At 40.3% G+C, this 18,249-nt stretch overlaps 1 protein-coding gene across 2 annotated transcripts in view; it reads right to left on the bottom strand.

Annotated features, from left to right (window-relative positions):
- smap1 (small ArfGAP 1) overlaps positions 1-18,249 on the bottom strand; it is a 107,599-nt gene that overhangs the window by 47,622 nt on the left and 41,728 nt on the right. Inside the window, exons 4-5 of one of the 2 annotated variants that reach the window (XM_052025201.1) lie at positions 10,713-10,788; positions 4,646-4,717 (exon numbers count right to left, since the gene is read on the bottom strand). In XM_052025201.1, the coding sequence (XP_051881161.1) occupies positions 4,646-4,717; positions 10,713-10,788 (148 nt within the window). The remainder of the gene's footprint in view (positions 1-4,645; positions 4,718-10,712; positions 10,789-18,249) is intronic. The other variant, XM_052025203.1, reaches the window with a different exon arrangement.

Here is an 18,249-nt window from a genome sequence, read left to right as displayed (position 1 = left end):
CATCCAGCTTAATGATATTCTTCCTTTTGGTAGGTGACCAGATCTACACACAATACATTAAGTGCAGTCTCACCAATGTCTTGTACAGTGGTAACATGACGACACTTGTATTCAATGCCCTGACCAATGATGGCAAGCATACCAAATGCCTTCTTCACCACCTTGCCTACCTGTGTCCAAAACTAGAGGGCACAGATACAAGATAAGAGGGGAGAGATTTAAAAGAAACCCAAGAGATAACTTCTTCACACAGAGGGTATTGAGTACCTGGAATGAGCTGCAAGAGGAAGTGGTCGAGGCGGGTACAATTGCAACATTTAAAAAGCATTTGGAATAGGTACATGGAGGGGAGAGGCTTGGACAGTTATGGGCTGAACATGGGCAACTGGGACTAGCAGGGAGGATGCTGTGGTCGGCATGGACCAGTTGGACCAAAGGGCCTGTTTCAACGCTGTATTACTCTATGACTCAATGTGTCGCCACATTCAGTGAACTATGTATTTGTACTCCTAGTCTCACGATTCTACATCACTCACAAGGGCCCTGCTATTTACTGTGGAAGTGTCATCATACTTTAACTTCCCAAAGTGCAACACTTTGTACTTGTCCAAACTAAATTCCATCTGCCATTCCTTGGCTCACTCTCCCAGTTGATCAAGATCCTGTTGTAATCTTAGATAATAATCTTCAATGTCCATTACACCAGCAATTTTGGTTTCATCCTCAAACTTACTGGCCATGCCAACTACATTCTCATCCAAAGTGTTACTATAGATGACAAACAGTGGACCAACCCCAACCCCAGCGCACACTCCCACCACCACCCTGACTCCTTCCACCAATCCATTGTATCCAATTGCCTAGTTCATCATGTGATCTAACTTTCCAGGCTGACATGCAGGACCTTGTCAAAAGCCTACCCAAAAGTCCACATAAACAACGTCTACTGCCCTGCCCTCAATCTTCTTGGTCACTTCTTCTTCAAAAAAAACTCAAATTCTTGAGACACAATTTCCCACATACAAAGCCATGCTGACTATCCCAAATCAGTCCTTGCCTTCTCAAATGCAGATAGATCCCATTTATCAGAATCCCTCTAGTAATTTTTCCATTATTGATGTTAGGTTCACCAATCTATAGTTCCCTGGCTTGTCTTTGCAGCCTTTCTTAAATAAAGGCACAGAATTAGCCACCCTTCTGTCTTCTGGTACCTCACCTGTGGCTAATGATGATGCAAATATCTCTGGCAAGGCCCCAGTAATTTCTTCCCTACCTTCTCATGATGTCAAGGATACATTTGGTCAGGCCTCAGGGATCTATTCACCTTTATGTGCTTTAAGATTGCTAGCACCTCCTCTTCAAATTCCTATTTGTCATTTACTTATTTACTAACAACAATTATTCTTTGGCAAACTGTGATGAAAGTGAGTGGCAAGGACACAAGGGCCTACAAAGGAATTATTATGAGTTTAGCAAGTGGGCAAGAGATAGGATCTATGAGCATTTAGAGAATCATGGACTGATTAGCGACAGTCAGCATGGCTTTGTGAAGGGAAGAACTTGCCTCACAAGCCTGATAGGCTTCTTTGAGGAAGTAACCAGGAAGATTGATGAGGGTAGTGCAGTGGATGTGGTCTACATGGATTTTAGTAAGGCGTTTGACAAGGTTCTGCATGGTAGGCTTCTTCAGAAGGCCAGAGGCCAAGGGATCCAGGGAGGCTTGGCAGTGTGGATTCAGAAATGGCTTGCCTGTAGAAAGCAGAGGGTTGTGGTGGAGGGAGTGCATTCGGATTGGAGGGCTGTGACTAGTTGTGTCCTGCAGGGATCGGTTCTGGGACCTCTACTTTTTTGATATTTATTAATGACTTAGATGAGGGGGTGGAAGGCTGGGTTACTAAGTTTGCAGATGACACAAAGATCAGTGGTGTTGTGGATAGTGTGGAGGGCTATTGAAGCTTGCAGAGGGATATTGATAGGATGCAGAGGTGGGCTGACAAGTGGCAGATGGAGTTCAATCCAGAGAAGTGTGAGGTAGTACACATTGGAAGCACAAACTCCAAGGCAGAGTACAAGGTAAATGGCAGGATTCTGGGCAGTGTGGAGGAGCAGAGGGATCTGGGGGTTCATATCCCCAGATCACTGAAAGTTGCCTCACAGGTAGATAAGGTAGCTTATGGGATGTTAGCTTTCATAAGTCGTGGGATCGAGTTTAAGAGCCGTGAAGTAATGATGCAGCTTTACAAAACTTTGGTTAGGCCACACTTAGAGTACTGTGTCCAGTTCTGGTCACCTCATTATAGGAAGGATGTGGAGGCATTGGAAAGGGTGCAGAGGAGATTTACCAGGATGCTGCCTGGATTAGAGAGTATGGATTATGAGGAGAGACTAAAGGAGCTAGGGCTGTTCTCATTGGAGAGGAGGATGATGAGGGAAGACATGATGGAGGTATACAAGATATTGAGAGGAATAGATAGAGTGGACAGCCAGCGCCTCTTTCCCAGGGCACCAATGCTCAAAACAAGAGGACATGGTGTTAAGGTAATGGGTGGGAGTTGAAGGGAGATGTCAGAGGGAGGTTTTTCACCCAGACAGTGGTTGGTGCATGGAATGCACTGCCTGGGGTGGTGGTGGAGGCTGATACATTGGACAAGTTCAAGAGATTGTTAGGTAAGCATATGGAGAAATTTAAGATAGAGGGATATGTGGGAGGAAGGGGTTAGATAGTCTTAGGTGTAGTTTGAAGGGCGGCACAACATGGTGGGCCAAAGGGCCTGTATTGTGCAGTATTTTTCTATGGTTCCATGGTAGCAGATAGATTACGATGCAAGAAAATGATGCTAATCACTTTGATAAGAAAACCAGAAATAGAATATAATATAACTCTGATAATCCACTAACTGTTTGTTTGGAAATCCTGACAGTTGGGGATTTGGTTGACTGAGTGTCAATTCCAGTGCTCCCTTTAAATCCACTGGGGCCTCATTTCTCGAACTCACTTTAAACCTACCTGGTTTTGCTTTCTGCACTCATCTTAAACTTAGCAAGTTCACTGGAAAATTTATTATACTGTTATATAACATGTACAAAGAATAAAATTTGCTTTGGAGTTCACTAGATTACTTCCTAGAGTGAGAATTTGTCATAACAGAACCAGCTGAGTAGACAGCCTATTTTCAATGGAATATACAAGAATGAAGGGTGATTGGATTAAAACATGAGATTTTGGAAAGAATTGATGACATGAGTGCTAAGGGGCTGGAGAATCACAAACTAGGGGACAAATTATCAGGATATATGATCAGCCATTTAGGACAGAAATGAGGAGAAAGTGCTTTTATACAGAATTGTGTGCAGTTCTGGCCACCATGCCATGGGAAACTAGACTGGGTTTCGGAAAAGATTCACAAGGATGTTGCCTGAACTGGAAGGCTTTAACTACAAAGAGAGATTGGATAGGTTAGGACCATTTTCCCTGGAGAGAAGGGGCTGACGGGTGATGTTATAAAAAGGTATACAAAATCATGTGGGGCATAGATGAGTTGAATGGTCAATATTTTCTCCCACCAGGTCAGGGGAGTCTAAAATGTAGAGGGTATAGGTTTAAGGTGAGAGAACAAAGATTTAAAAGGGATCTGAGGGGCAAGCCTTTCGTAGATGGAACAAGCTGCCAAAGGTGGTGGTAGAGGCACATACAACTACAACACTTAAAAAAAAACATTTGGACAGGTACTTGGATATGGAAGGCATGGAGGGATATAGGCCAAATGTAGGCAAATGGGATTAGTTTTGATAGGTATCTTGGTTGGCATGGATGAGTTGAGCTGAAGGGCCTGTTCCTGTGCTGTATAATGCTACAAATCTGTAAACTGTCTAACCCAATGCAATGTGAGTGCTAACTGAATCTATTCAAAGGTGCAATGATTTTTAAACAAGAGATGTGGGGATGGGGCAGGAAACTGAAGGTATAGGATCAGCCATGATCTTTCTGAAGGGCAGAGCAAGTCCAAAGAACTATGTGATCCATTTATCCTAAAAGAGAAACTCTTGAGCAAATTGAGTTTCTGCAATCTGGTGCATGCTTCAGTGTGGGGAAACTGGCCTGAACCACAAAACCAGCCACATCCCCACATCAGATAAATATCAAACATTTTCAATACTGCATGCCCTTGCAGCCTTGAAAAAGCTCCTACAATTATGTACACGAAAAAGCTCTGTTTATTGAGAAACTGAGGACAGAACACCGTAAATTGTACAAATCTACTTATTGCACTAGTCATTTTCAATGACTTAAAATGTCAGGATATTTACCGGTGGTGACACTAATTTTAAATAACATGCATTTTGTGTAAACACATTTTTAGCTCATTTTCAAAATCAGGTAACAAAAAAGGTTGCTTTTTTTTAAATAAACAATCAATTTGTCAAAACAATGAAAGTATAATATTAAAAAGTCAGTGCAATAAAAAGACCAAGTATACTCCTTGGAAAGTTGCGTGTCTTGTTAGAATTTTGTCTTCCTGATCTGTATTCCTGTCATGGCTTTCCAATGAAACACATTAATAAAAGCTAGGAAAAGCCAAGCAGAGCAGAGTAAAATGCATCTCATTCAATGTCCATCACTATTTTGAAATTCCTAAGGTAATACCTCCAGTTTGCTCTTCTCAGCAGCATTTGATAAAGAAGGAGATGATGGCAAGGGCACAGCAACAGAGCTAATCTGCACAGAACAGATAAAAGGACAAGCCGAAGCACATGAAATAAGAGCAGAAAATAATTATTAGCATACATTTTAGAATACAAAAGATATAAAAGCAGAAACCATTACCAGTGGCCAAAGTACAATTAGCCACCTTGATTTGCATGATTTGAGATGCACTGCATAACCACATAATGCTTGAATACAAAAGTACCACTTCTCTGAAGAAAATATTGTAATATCAATCCATGTACAGAAATCTATTTGATTACAGCTTAAAATGCCAATACCATGTCAAAAGCTCTTTCACACACACACACAAAATGCAGCAGAATTTCAGGATTTATATCCCATGATTCGAACACCACATATTAAATGAGATTTTTTCCTTGCATGAATGACTTTAATCACCAATTCACAATTTTTCACATTCAAGGAGAAGCTGTACCTAATACTACAAACTCAAACTCAGCTGGGGAAACTTAAGGCTACAAAATAATGAACCTCCTTCCCTTTTATTATCAGAGCAACCTATAAAGGAAAACAGAGCAAAACAAAGTTATTACTGTGCAAGCAATTTCAGTCCTCCAATTGGAGTTCTATCAAGTGTCTAAGTTATCTTAAGAGCACCATTGCTACTTCCACAATCGCATAAAAATCATTAAGCTATTGAGATTATTACTAGGAAATAAACTGAATACACAGACATAATCTCTCATTTGGAAGCTGAACAACCCAAGACAATCCATATTAAATAAATCTGCATGGCCACCACAGGGCAGGTTATTTAGTCACTAGAGCAAAAACATCAGCTTGGATTTATATACCATCTTTCCATCATAGCAAATCTTCCCACAGAACTTCAATGGAACACTACCACAGTAAAGAAAAAGGCAGGAGACAAAAAGCTTTGTTAAAGCAAGTTAGCTTTAAATGCACCCAAGAGGAGGAAACCAAGACAGAGGCAACAAGGTTTATGCAGGGAACTCCAGAGTTACTACTGCTACTATGTCATAACTGCAACCACATCTCCAAGTTACTTTGATCAACATTTGCCGGTAACATTATGCCAATATTTCCTATTTTCATTAAGACAATGTTTGTAAGATGCAATATCACCAGTTTAATAGATGGTTTTAATACCAAACTGCTTCACTTATTTCTGAAATAGAGATTCAATTTTTTATTATTAACCTGCTTATTTGTTCATTGAACCAACAAAGATTTTAAATTTTGTGGATGTTATCAAAGTAACAAACTGTGGCGACTCACTGTCTAGTCGGGCGAACCGGCTCGGCAGTCGGGTCGCGCGGCGTCGGAGCGACGAGGCCCAAGATGGCGGCGGGCCTCGTCTTTCCGAGCGACGGGGAGAACCCACGCGCAGGAAAGTCCTGATGACGTAGGACTTACGTCATTGCTGGTTGTTTTGGGCGGGAACATTCTCCCTTAAAGGGCCCGCGCAAGGCGGGAAAATAAACCAGTTCTGTTTGGCAATCCTCCGAGTAGAATCTTGTTTTATTCCGCGGTAGCAACCGCTACAAAACCATGTATTCTGAAACCATTCAGACCTTAAATGTACAAATGGTGAAGACTACTAGCTCAAAATGCCAATCAGATTAAATAATATTTGAGTGAAACCAACATATGGCCAAATTAATATCTACGGAAAGTTAACACTTTGGACCTCATTAGCAGATCCAGAAAATGCATGTCAGTAGCTGGTACACTATAGGCAGTTTGATGCTGGCATCTAGCAATTTTGTACATTTCTAATTTTAATATTTAAATAGTTCCCTCAGAGCATGTTGTGGGAGAACAGTACAATAAAACTCCATTGATCCGGAACAATGGGGACTTTGGTGGTGCTGGACTGGCAGATTTTGCAGGACTATTGGATGTTATTCCTATTAATACACCAAACTTTTAATTTATTTTTAAGGTGTTGTACAGTAGTATAACAAATTTTTCAGGGGCCCCAGCAAGTTTGGAAGGAATGCAAGAGAGAGCCAGATGCTGAACCATCAGGATTTCCAAATCAGATAGTGGATTATCGGAGTTTTATTACATTCTGACATAAGTTATGGAGTCATCCAGCACAGAAACAGGCCCTTCTAGCTACCATGTCCACGCTTACCAATACGTCGGTCTATACCAAACCCGTTTACCAGTACTTGGGCCCATAGACATTTGGGGGGGTGGGTTGGGGAGGAGGAAGGGGTAACAACAACAACTGCTTAGTTGGCCAATACATTGAAATAATAGTTAAAATTTCCCTTTCTGGTATCATGTTATTTTGGTTCACAAGATAGCTTGATAGAAGTGTCAAACTTTGACAACAAGCATTTTAATGCATCAATTTTAATGATTAATTCTGAATATGATATAGGAGTCTGCCTATATGAACAGCTTATAATGTATAAAAACAGAAAGTGGTGGAGGTTCCGAGCTGGTTAGGCAGTATCTGCAGAACAGAGTTAAGGTTTCAGATTGAAGACCTTCCATCAGATCTGGAAAAGTGAGAAACCAAGTGTGTGTTCCAAGTTGTAGAGAGGAGGAGGGGTGGAGAGAACAGGGAATGAAATAGGGTGAAGACACAACAGTTGGTGCTGTCTAGGGCAGGGAATGCTCGTCAATCAAAGCTGATCTGTCCAGAGGACATAAATAGGAGATAAATGAGGATAATAGAAAGAAAAAAATACTGTAACTGAGATGCAGAACACAGCTGTTGCTGGGAATACAAAATAAGTATGCCGGAAATACTCAGCAGGTAGTCAGTAGGTGCAAGTACTGCTACTTCATAGCTCCAGAAACCCAATTTTGATCCTAATCTTGGGTGCTGTGTACAATTTGCATTTCCCCCTTGTGACCATGTGGGTTTCTCCCCAGGCACACCAGTTTTCTCCAACAGTCCAAAGTTAATTGAATATTGTAAATTGCCCCTGGGCTCAGGTGGTAGGCAAATCAGGAGGAAACAGGGGAAAAAGGCGATGAGGTTGATGGGCATGTCAAGGGGGAAATAGGATTAGTGTGCATTGGGTGGTCCATTGCTGCAGTGAGCCAAAGGCCTGTTTCCATGCTTACAATTTCTATGAACACTTGATAAGCTTAACGACTACAGGAAAGATGTCATTAAACTACAAGGGTGCAGAAAAGATTCAGAAGGATGTTACCTGATAAGAGGGCTTGAGTCATCAGGTGAGATTGTATAGGCTAGGTCTATTTTCCCTACAGTGAACAATGCTGAGGGGTGACATTCTACAGGTAGATAAATAGGGTACCTGGTGCTTGTGTCCCATGGAGTAGGGATGTCAAAAACTAGAAGGAACAGATTTAAGGTGAGAGGGAGGAGGTTTAAAGGAGATCTGAGGAGTACATTTTATTACACACAAAGAGTAGTTTGTATCTGGAATGAGCTGCCTGAGGTTGTAGTGGAGGCAGGAACACTAAAAACATTTAAGAGGCATCTTGACTGGTACTTGAATGAGCAGGGCATAGAGAGATATAGAATTAATGCAAGCACATGGGATTAGTATAAATAGGAATAATGGATAGCATAGGCGCTCTGGGCTATGCTGTCCATTATGCCTATTATGGATTGAACTCCGGTGAGAAAATGTTTCAAATGCACCTTTTCATACGAGCCTAATTTTATCTTGAAGGCAAATTTATCTTAAATTAAGCTACAGATAGAAAATAAAGATTAGAAAATAAACCTTTTAATGATAAATGTAAGATTCAAAAGATTAGATCTTCTCTAGATTCCTTCATAATTACCTGCTACAATAAATGTTAAAACTGCAAAGTCAAATCAAAAATTTAATTTAATCCAAAATATTTTTATAAAATACAGATTTACTGAAAAACTGCACAAGTAGTTATCATTTCAGAAACTTGCTTTAGAGTACAAAATGTAGAATTGAGAAAGAACAGGGGTGAGAGACAGAATAAAATGTGTACATGCGCTATTTGCATTAAGGTAGAAAACATTTTCAACCTGGCATATTAAAGCACAAAATTAAAGCAAACTTAAAATTAAGATTTTATTTTATATAGTGATTCAGAGATGGTATACAATAAAATGACTTGGATGAGAATGTACGGGATATGATTAGCAAGTTTGCAGATGACATGAAAATTGGAGTCACAGATAGCAAAGAAAGCTGTTATACAGCCAGACATAAATTAACTGGAAAGTTGGGCACAGTGGTGGTGGATCAAATTTAATCCAGACGAAGTGTGCGGTAATGCACTTTGGGAAGTCAAATTCTTGTAGGACATATAGAGTAAATGGCAGGGATCTTAGGAGCGTTGATGGATGACTATTGCAGATAGGTAATTGGTGGCTGACATGGAAATGGTGGACCAAAGGGCCTGCTGTATAACATTCATAGAAATCTTACTGCAATGTTTATCACTTACAGTTAAAGCATTGTTGTGGGCAGAAGTGAAATCAAAAGATTAACAAAACAGTCTGTGGTCATTATTGCAACAAATATATTAGTTAATACTTGCTGATTATCATGAAATGTTGTTACACTTCACAGGTCTGAGAACTTTTGCAACAACTTGGTGCAAACATTCCAGCCCTTCTTGTGAATGCAGTTTATTCTGTGGTGGATGAACCATTGTTGAAAGCACTAGATACAGTCAGAAGCCAGTCTGGGGTTATATATTTCCACTCAATACAGCATTTCAATACTTCTGCTTTGCTTCACAGAGCATTGATCAACAAATAACATTGCCATACAAGTTACAAGTCCTTCAGTTTTTCTTGCTTGGGAATCACTAAATGCATTTTAGTAGGATTTTGAACAGTTTAATGTATTAATGCTTGTGTCTGCTCTGGACTCTCAACAGTTGATGTGCATTGCAACTGGAGAAACTCAAGGGAAAGCACCTCAGGGTTGACTGTTTGGAAAACAATATGCATTTATCTATTGCAGGCATCCTTAGCTAAATGTAAAATGCCTCATGAGTACTTAACTCCTGTAATACGCCGAGGATGTGCCGGACTGTCAGAACTGCAGACTTTTAGACGAGATACGAGCAGTGCTCTCAGAACTGTAAAAGATTGTAAAAGACTGTACTATTTCAAAGAGCAGAGGAGTTTCCCCAGGTGTCTTGACCAAAAATTATGCCTCAAAAAAAAACTGCCAATAGACATTTCCTCTGTTACACCAATGACTATACTTGAAAGTATTTCATTAGTTATAAAGTGTATTGTGGTGTTCTAAACTCTTAAAAGGCACTATATAAATGAAAGTTCTTTCTTTCTGTGAAGGTACATGAAAAATAGGTCCCTGTTCAAAGAAAAGCCTGGTTATAAAATTAACTTGGGAGTTGCTGGAGAGAAACAGGAGTCATTGCAGACTACCAAAGATTGGTAAGCAAATAGGTTATGTGCAGTGCTTTTTTTTAAAATGAGGTATCTGGATGAAAAACAACTTGGTTTAATTTGATTCAGGAAATAAAACAATATTACTAGTTGAGGTTTACTTTCTGGAAAGGGGGAGAAATAAAAAAATTGACGACCTATAAGCTCTTGAATAAAATGGCCATTAACTAGTAAACGGCAATCTAGAGGCAGAGTAATTTTTTCTCCCCCTTGGGGATATGGCAGGAGGAGAGGAGACTGCTTATGTGTAAACAACTAACTGAATTTTATCGCAATTTGTTTAGGAGTTGCAACCTAGCTTCAACTGTTAGAGCAATCATGTTGAAGAACATATATACTGCATATAGAAGGTGTCTGGCTTTTTGGAAGGCTGAAAACAAACAGCTACAAAACAAATGTACACGTCTTGCCACTTGTGGACCAGAAAAGTTAAGTGCATTGAGCCAATAATGCCATGTTATCTTAGCATAACTCAGCATGAACAGCAGCTTATCAAATTCAATTAGGATCATCCTATAATTTCTGCAGGTCCCGGAATTGGCAGTGGGAAAAAAAGTTTTAACAACAAAGAGTGAGGTTTTAAGAAAGTTGCATCAGTATAAATCATGCCTCAATACTTACCGTTACTCCATTGTTTACATTTTTATCTATGTATTTCTTCTTTTCATACTTGTCTCTGATGAAAAATTCTACAGCTCTGATGAATATTCAATCAAGGAATTTTTAGTAAATTAGGAAACGTATCACTTCCTCTGCTACAATGCAATTAGAGAGAAAATTCATTAATCTGGAATCAAATTAAACTATGTATTACTATAATCTTTAGTATTTTGAATCCAACTTCAGAAAATTCTTATTTCTAAAGCAGTCCTTTAATGTACAGTACAATTTTTTTTATGTTTGAAGGTGAAAGAACATCTTGAGTGAAGGAATGCTTCCTGTTAAAATTATGTAGATGGGGAAAAAAAATCACAGAATCTAAGATTAAAAGCTTAAAAATATTTGCTACAAAAGACTTCCAACTTTAGGTTTCCAACTACATCAAATGGAGTTTAAGCATTAAGCCAATATGCTGATCACAATGCTGAAGGTGTGCGCATTGCAATTTAGCTGTTCAATTATTTATGATTGGAAACTGGTGAATTTTTGAAATGCGAGAGACTGAGTGCATCTACTTTGGATTTTTAAGATGTTTGGCAAATGCACACCATCTAACTCTGATGTAAATACCAAATAAAAGAGACAACTGGATCTGCACAATTTGACAAATTCCAATCAGCTCAAGACAGACAACATTATCCCTTACTCCGAAAGCATCACCTTGTCAATAGCTACACAGGCAAGAAATGCTTTGACATAGGGGCCCACATTCAAAACAAACATGTTTACTCTATTGACCCTGGCTGACCTACTGAATATATTTTTCCTTAGAGTTATAACAGCTATGTATACATGGACACAAGAAGCTTATTCCAGCATTTTAGAGAAAATGTCAGAGAAATTATGGTTTAAATCACTACCATGACTGGTTTACAATTGGATTCAATTTTATTATTTACTAACATTCACGTAACAACCTACATTCAAAAACCCTATGCAAAATGATCATTTTCATACTGGGAGTGGCAGTCAGGTCTGAAAAAGCAATTAAAGAAATATAAAGCAGGCAAGCCAACCAGTGACAGGTTATACTTCAAATGAATAAAGAAAATATTATGCAGAAAGAGAAGGATGGAACAAGTATATTGCAAACTATATGATGCTGGAAACTAGGTCAGAGAGCAAACTGCTGGAAAACTCAGTGGGTCAGGTAGCATCCGTGGAGATAAAGAGATAGTCAACGCTTCGGGTCAAGATTGTGCATCAGGAATGAGTGCAGAGGGGAGAAAGCTAGTACATGGTGAGGGGGAGGGGTGAGGCAGGGGCTGGTAGGCAATAGGTGAAACCAGATGAGGAGGATGATGGGGATATGGAGTCAGATTGGGGGAAGGGAGGGTGAGGGTGGAGGTAGAGTCTGAGGCTGGAAGGTGATAGGTGGCAACAACAAATGGCTGTTAAGGTGATAAGTGGAATCAGATAAAGGAAAAACTATGGGCAAATGGAACCAGTGGGGGAGATGATAGAATGTTGAGTACGTGGGTGACTGGCAGATGGAGGAGGGGAAAGAAACTGGAAAGGTGGGGGGAGGGTGTGGGGGGGGAGAAAGGGAGTGGGTGATAGAACCTGAGTGGATCGGAGGAGAAAGAAAAGAAGGCAAGAGGTGCAGGTTACCTGAAATTAGAAAATTCAACATTCATACCATTGGGTTGTAGACTGCCAAGGTACTGTCTTCTAGTTTATGGTTGACCTCACCCTGGCAGTGGAGAAGGAAGGGGACAGATAGGTCAGTGTGGAAATGGAGATGACAAGGCATGCAACCAGGAGCTCATGGTGGCAGCTGTGGACAGAACACAGGTGCTCAGCCAAGTGGTTGCCTTGTCAATGCTTGGTCCCCCAATGTAGGAGAGGCCACACTGAGAGCATTAAATGCAATAGGCAAGGTTGAAGGAGGTGCATGTGAATCTCTGCCTCACCTGGAAGGGTTGTTTAGGTTCTGGGATGGTGGCAAGAGAGGTGGTGTAGGGGCAAGTGCTGTACCTTCTACAATTGTGAGGAAAGTGCTAGAAGACGGGGAGGGGTGGGGTGGGGTGGGGTGGGGTGGGGAGGGATGAGCAAACTTGAGAGCCACACAGACAGTGGTTCCTGTGGAAAGCATAACGAGGTAGGGAGGGGAAGACGTGACTAGTGGTGGTATCGCATAGCAGCTGGTGAAAATGAATGCAGAGGGTGGTGGGGTCAAAGCCAAAGACCAAGAGAACTCTATCTCTGTTCTGTCTCAGAGGAGGGGGATGAGATCAGAAATGTGGAAAACAGAGGAGATGCAGGCGAGGGCAAGTTGTGTTTCAGGAGCTGGAGGTGAAGTTCAGAAATGGAGATATTTCAGTATTGTAAGAGTATTGTAAGGTTTTAACATGACTGTTCACAATAGAGGAATAAATGGAAACCGGCCCTACACTATTAAATTGGTAGCCTACATGCTAGAAGATGGTGTAATTGAACATTTCAGCACTTTCCTGATACATCTGCCTGTTCCAACTGTGGAATCATGAAAAATGGTGTGCAATTTTCTACCCGAATTCTAGAAATCCTCTTCAAAAATAACTGAAAATTGAGCTGATATTCAGCTCAGAGCCATGTGTGGCACTATCGGTCCCTTCCTATTTCTTACTCATATCCTCCTTCAATGACAATAGAAAATACAGCAGCATCTACTGTCCTTAAACTGATACTTTATCCATGCTGCCAAACAAAAACACTTATTCCATGGCCCTCATTTTGCAAATCAACATTTTAAAATTTTCTCAAATAATTCTGAAAACCTACAGAAACATCTACTGCATTCTGTGTCAACTTTTTCTATTACCTTTGTTTAATCAAATGTATTTGCCTTAAACAATCCACACTAGATGGCACAGTTAGTAACCCATCACATAGTTCCAACAACTCCAGGTTCAATACTGACCTCTAGCGTTGTCTATATAGAACTAGCATGTCATCCCAATAACAAAATGTGTTTCCTCCAGGCACCCTGGTCTCCTCCCATATGCCAAAGATGTATGGGTGTGGGTTTGAAGTATGTAGGAGACGTTGACAGGAATGTGGCGAGGATAAAATGGGATTAGTACATGTTTAGTGTAAATGAATGCTCAATTGCTGGCACAGATTTGGTGGGAGAAAGGGCCTAGTTATGTGCTATAATTTCATTAACCCAAATCTCTGGTTTCAATTTTTGTTTCTAAAAGCTTTCCCACCCGAAGTAACACTGACTGGCCTATAGTTGCCTGGCACATTCCTACAAACCCTTCTGGATTAAGGATTTCAGGTTTGCCAGTTTCTAGTCTTTTTGCACTTCCTTTGTATTGAGCAAGGATTGCAATATTATGGAAAGCCTTTTAACAATCTCCAGCCAGACATCTCTCAGTAACTTCCCATGCATTACATCTGGCCTAGGTGAGCTATGTACTTTGAACTATTAGAAATGCTGGTGATGCTTATCAATTGTTGTCATCCTTACAACCTTTCCTTCCAATGAGATTCTCTTACTTGCTAAATACTTACAAATACAAATTGCTGATCAAGTATCCCAGCCTTGTTCACTTCTTTTATGCATAGACCACCTTGCCAATCAGCTCCATCCCACTTTTTATACTTGGTTAACATTTACATGTTTATCCAAGTCTTCTGGGCTTTTTTCTAAACTTCTTGTCAGGTTTACTTGTCATCTCCCGTCTTGGCTTACAATATTCAGTCTGGTTCGCACTTAAATCATTCACCTGATATCAGTCAGACTACTTTTTTCCCCCCTCATCAGATACTCCATCACGTTTGTAATCCAGGGAGCTCAGGCTCCGGTTCCTCCACATTCTTTCATAATCCTACTCTTCAGAAATGACTGAATACTGTACACTGCTTTTAAAACAAAAAGAGAACTTTATGATTGTTAAAATTGAAACACAACATCTGCAAAAACAAACTTTAAAAATTTGGACCAAGAATCTGTTTTTAATCCCCTTACAAGAATGCACAATAAAAGACTTTTGAAATGTGCAAAAGCTAAGAAGATATAGAAATAAGGCAAACAAAAGCTAAAGAACTAGATAATGAAATACCAAGAGAAATATTAAAATGACAAGAGGATTCCTCAAATCTGCAAGCAATTAATCACTGAATATTAATGAAGCAGTTAGGTATTGAGTAAACATTGGATATTAAAAAAATCTTAAAACAGACCACAGAGGGGCAAGCACATGACTTAAGCGAGAAAGGGATGATGATGTGAATAGAGTGATTCAGAAATTCAAAAGTGATAAAGGAACTTGCAAAGGTTCAATGGGAGAGGTTGCAGGTAAAGGGAAATCTGGCAGTGGGAGGCTTTTAGAAGCAAGATAGGAACATGCTGGCCCTGAAATCTCCCTATTAGAGGAAGGGCAAAGCTGGTAGGATTAGGGAACCCTGGTGAAGAGGGATACTGAAGCTCTGGTCAGGAAAAAGGAGGTATATGTCAGGTCTAGGTAGCTGGATCAAGGAAATCCTTTGTACTCAATGGATATAGGAGTACACTTAAGGAGGAAACCAGGGGGTCTAAAAGGGGACACGAGATATCATTGGTAATAAAGTAATCCTAAAAAACTAAGTATATTAAGAGCAAAAGGGTATCCAGAGAGAGAATAGGTCCCAATAAGGATCAGTATAGTCGTCCATGTGTGGAGTCATGGGAGATGGGCGAGGTCTTAAATGAATACTGTGTCTGTATTTACCATGGAGGCTATGGAAGTTAGAAGTCCAGAAACAGTGATGTCCTGAAACATATTGATATTATAAAAGGAGTTGTTGGCAGACTTGAGCAGCAAGTCCCTGGGGCCTGACCAAGTATATCCTAGGATGTTGTGGGAAGTAAAGGGAAAAAAATTGCTGAGGCCCAAGCAGATATTTTTGTATCTTTGTTAGCCATGGCTGAGGTATCAGAAGACTGGTGGGCATCTAATATCCCTTTATTTAAGGACTGCAAGGACTTCAGGCCAGTGAGCATAACATAAGCATTGGGGGAAAGTTACTGGAAGAGATTCTGAGGGGCAGGATCTACCTGCATTTGGAAAGGTATGGACCGATTAGGAATAGTCAACATGGCTTTGTATGTAGCAAATAGTACCTCACCAACTTGTTTGGAATTTCTTTTTATTTGAAGAGGTGACCAAGAGGATTGATGAGTGCAGGGAAGTAGATGTCATGCACATGGACTACAGCAAGGCCTTTGACAAGGTCCCACAAGGTTAGATCACATCAGACCCAGGGTGACCTAGCCAACTGGATACAGAATTGGCTTGATGGAAGGAGTCAGAGGATGGTAGCATAGTTGGTTTTCAGATTGGAGGCCTACAGTGGTGTGCCACACAGAGTGGTGCTGGGTCTCTTGTTTGTCATATATTAATGATTTGGATGAGAATGTAGTTGGCATAGTTAATAAGGTTGTGGATGACACCAAAATTGGTGGCGCAGTGGGCACTGAAGGAGGTTCTCCAAGGTTACAACACGATCTACCTCAACTGGGAAAGTGGGCAAGGGAATGGCAGATGGATTTAACTCAGACAAGTGCTAAGTACTACATTTTGGGAAGTTAAACCAGGGCAGGACATGCACAATGAATGGAAGGGCCCTGGGGAGCGTTGTAGAACAGAGACACCTAGGGTTACAAGTACATACTTCCCTGAAAGATGTGACACAAGTAGACATGGTAAAGAAGACAGATGGTATGTTTGCCTTCACTGGACAGGGCACTGAGAACAAGAGTTAGGACATCATGTTGCAACTACAGAAGATGTTGGTGAGACTGTATTTCTGGTTGCCATCTATAGGACGAATGTGATTAAGCTAGAGATGGTGCAGTAAAGATTCACAACTGGAGGGCTCGAGTTGTAAGGAGAGACTGGATAGGCTGGGACTGTCTTCTCTGGAGTGATGGGGGCCAAGGGTGACCTTAGAGAGATTTATAAGATCATGAATGGTTTAGATAATGGTGGATGGTCACAGTCAGTCATTTTTCCAAGGTAGGGGAGTTTTAAACAAGAGGGTGCAGATTTAAAGTGACAGGTGAAAGATTTAAGGGGATCCAAGGAGCAAGTTTTCCCCCCACACAGAGAGTGGTCAGTATATGGAATGAGCTGCCAGAGGAAGTGGTAGAGACAGGTACAATTACAACATTTAGAGGACACTTGGATGGTTCATGGATAGGAAAGATTTAAAGGGAGATGCAAGAAACTGCAGATGCTGGAATCTGAAGTAGCATCTATGGAGGGAAATGGACAGTTGACATTTCAGGTTGAGACCCTTCTTCTGGACTGAAAGATAGAGGGGAGATAGCCAATATATACTGGCCATTTTCCCTCTATCTTTTAATTCAGATGAAGAGTCTTAACCCAAAAAAAAATCAACTCCATAGATGCTGTCTGACATACAGAGTTCCTCCAGCTTTTGTGTAAAGGTTTAAAGGGAAATGGGCCAAAAGCAGGCAAATGGAACTAGCTCAGGAAGGCACCTTGGTCAGCATGGATGAGTTGAGCCAAAGGGCCTGTTTCTGTACTGTATAATTCTAAGACTCAATGATGACACCTTCAAGTGCAAATTCATTGCTGTGTAATGCCACTTGTTTTCACTTGGCTCTTATATTCTTCTCCTTGAAGAAGCTACCACTGTCCCATCATAGTTTACTTCCCATTTTGCTGTTTCCATGCCAGTGCATTGTAAAGGAAAATCATCGCACTCCAAGGCTCCAAATCAAAATATCAGCTCCCCATTAATTCTGCCAAAAAAACAGCTGTGTATAACCCATCCACACATCCAAATTGTAGCTATCATGCAAAACACTCTTTATCTGAAATTAACAAAAGCAATTCACTATCTTGTCTGTTTCTGCAGAAATTTAGTTCCATGGAAAATCTCAATCCAAAGCCAAAATGCCAACTTTCCACACACATTGCCTGATTTAGCATATAATAAAAAGCAGAAATTGCAATAAATCCTAATGACGATCTTTTGGGAATTGAGACATCAAAAGTTTTGCAAATAATACACAATTTTAAGCCATTTTATCACACATTTCTTCTTTCAGTAGCAGAAGCACTCAAAATTAAAAGAAATTTACTTTAGGCAAGAGAAGACAATTAAAATCTGAATTTTGCAAATGGCGAAAAAAAACCTTCAGTGTCAGATTGGGACAGACTGGGGGAGAGGGCTCAAGGTGGGATGAAGTGGAATAAAATTATTAAATAAGTGCAACTGCTAAGTCAATTGTACGCATTTAAATTATCGATGAAGCAACTGCCTAATTATTCATCTAAACATAACGAACGTAGAATAGTACAGCACAGGAACAGGCACTTCAAGCCCACGATGTCTGTGCCGTCCATGATACCAAATTAAACTAAAGCTATCGACCTTCACATGATCCATATCCCTCCATATAGCTCCTGATCTGCAATTTGCATCCCTACTCATTGTAAGGACTTCATGATCACAGCATATAAATTCAGAATAACAATTTACTGGAGAAACGCTTTATGAT

This window comes from Pristis pectinata, chromosome 10, assembly GCF_009764475.1.
Source record: "Pristis pectinata isolate sPriPec2 chromosome 10, sPriPec2.1.pri, whole genome shotgun sequence".
Lineage (NCBI taxonomy): Eukaryota > Metazoa > Chordata > Chondrichthyes > Rhinopristiformes > Pristidae > Pristis > Pristis pectinata.
The sequence above is the reverse complement of the archived record's forward strand: the minus strand, read 5'-3'. Positions and strand labels throughout refer to the sequence as shown.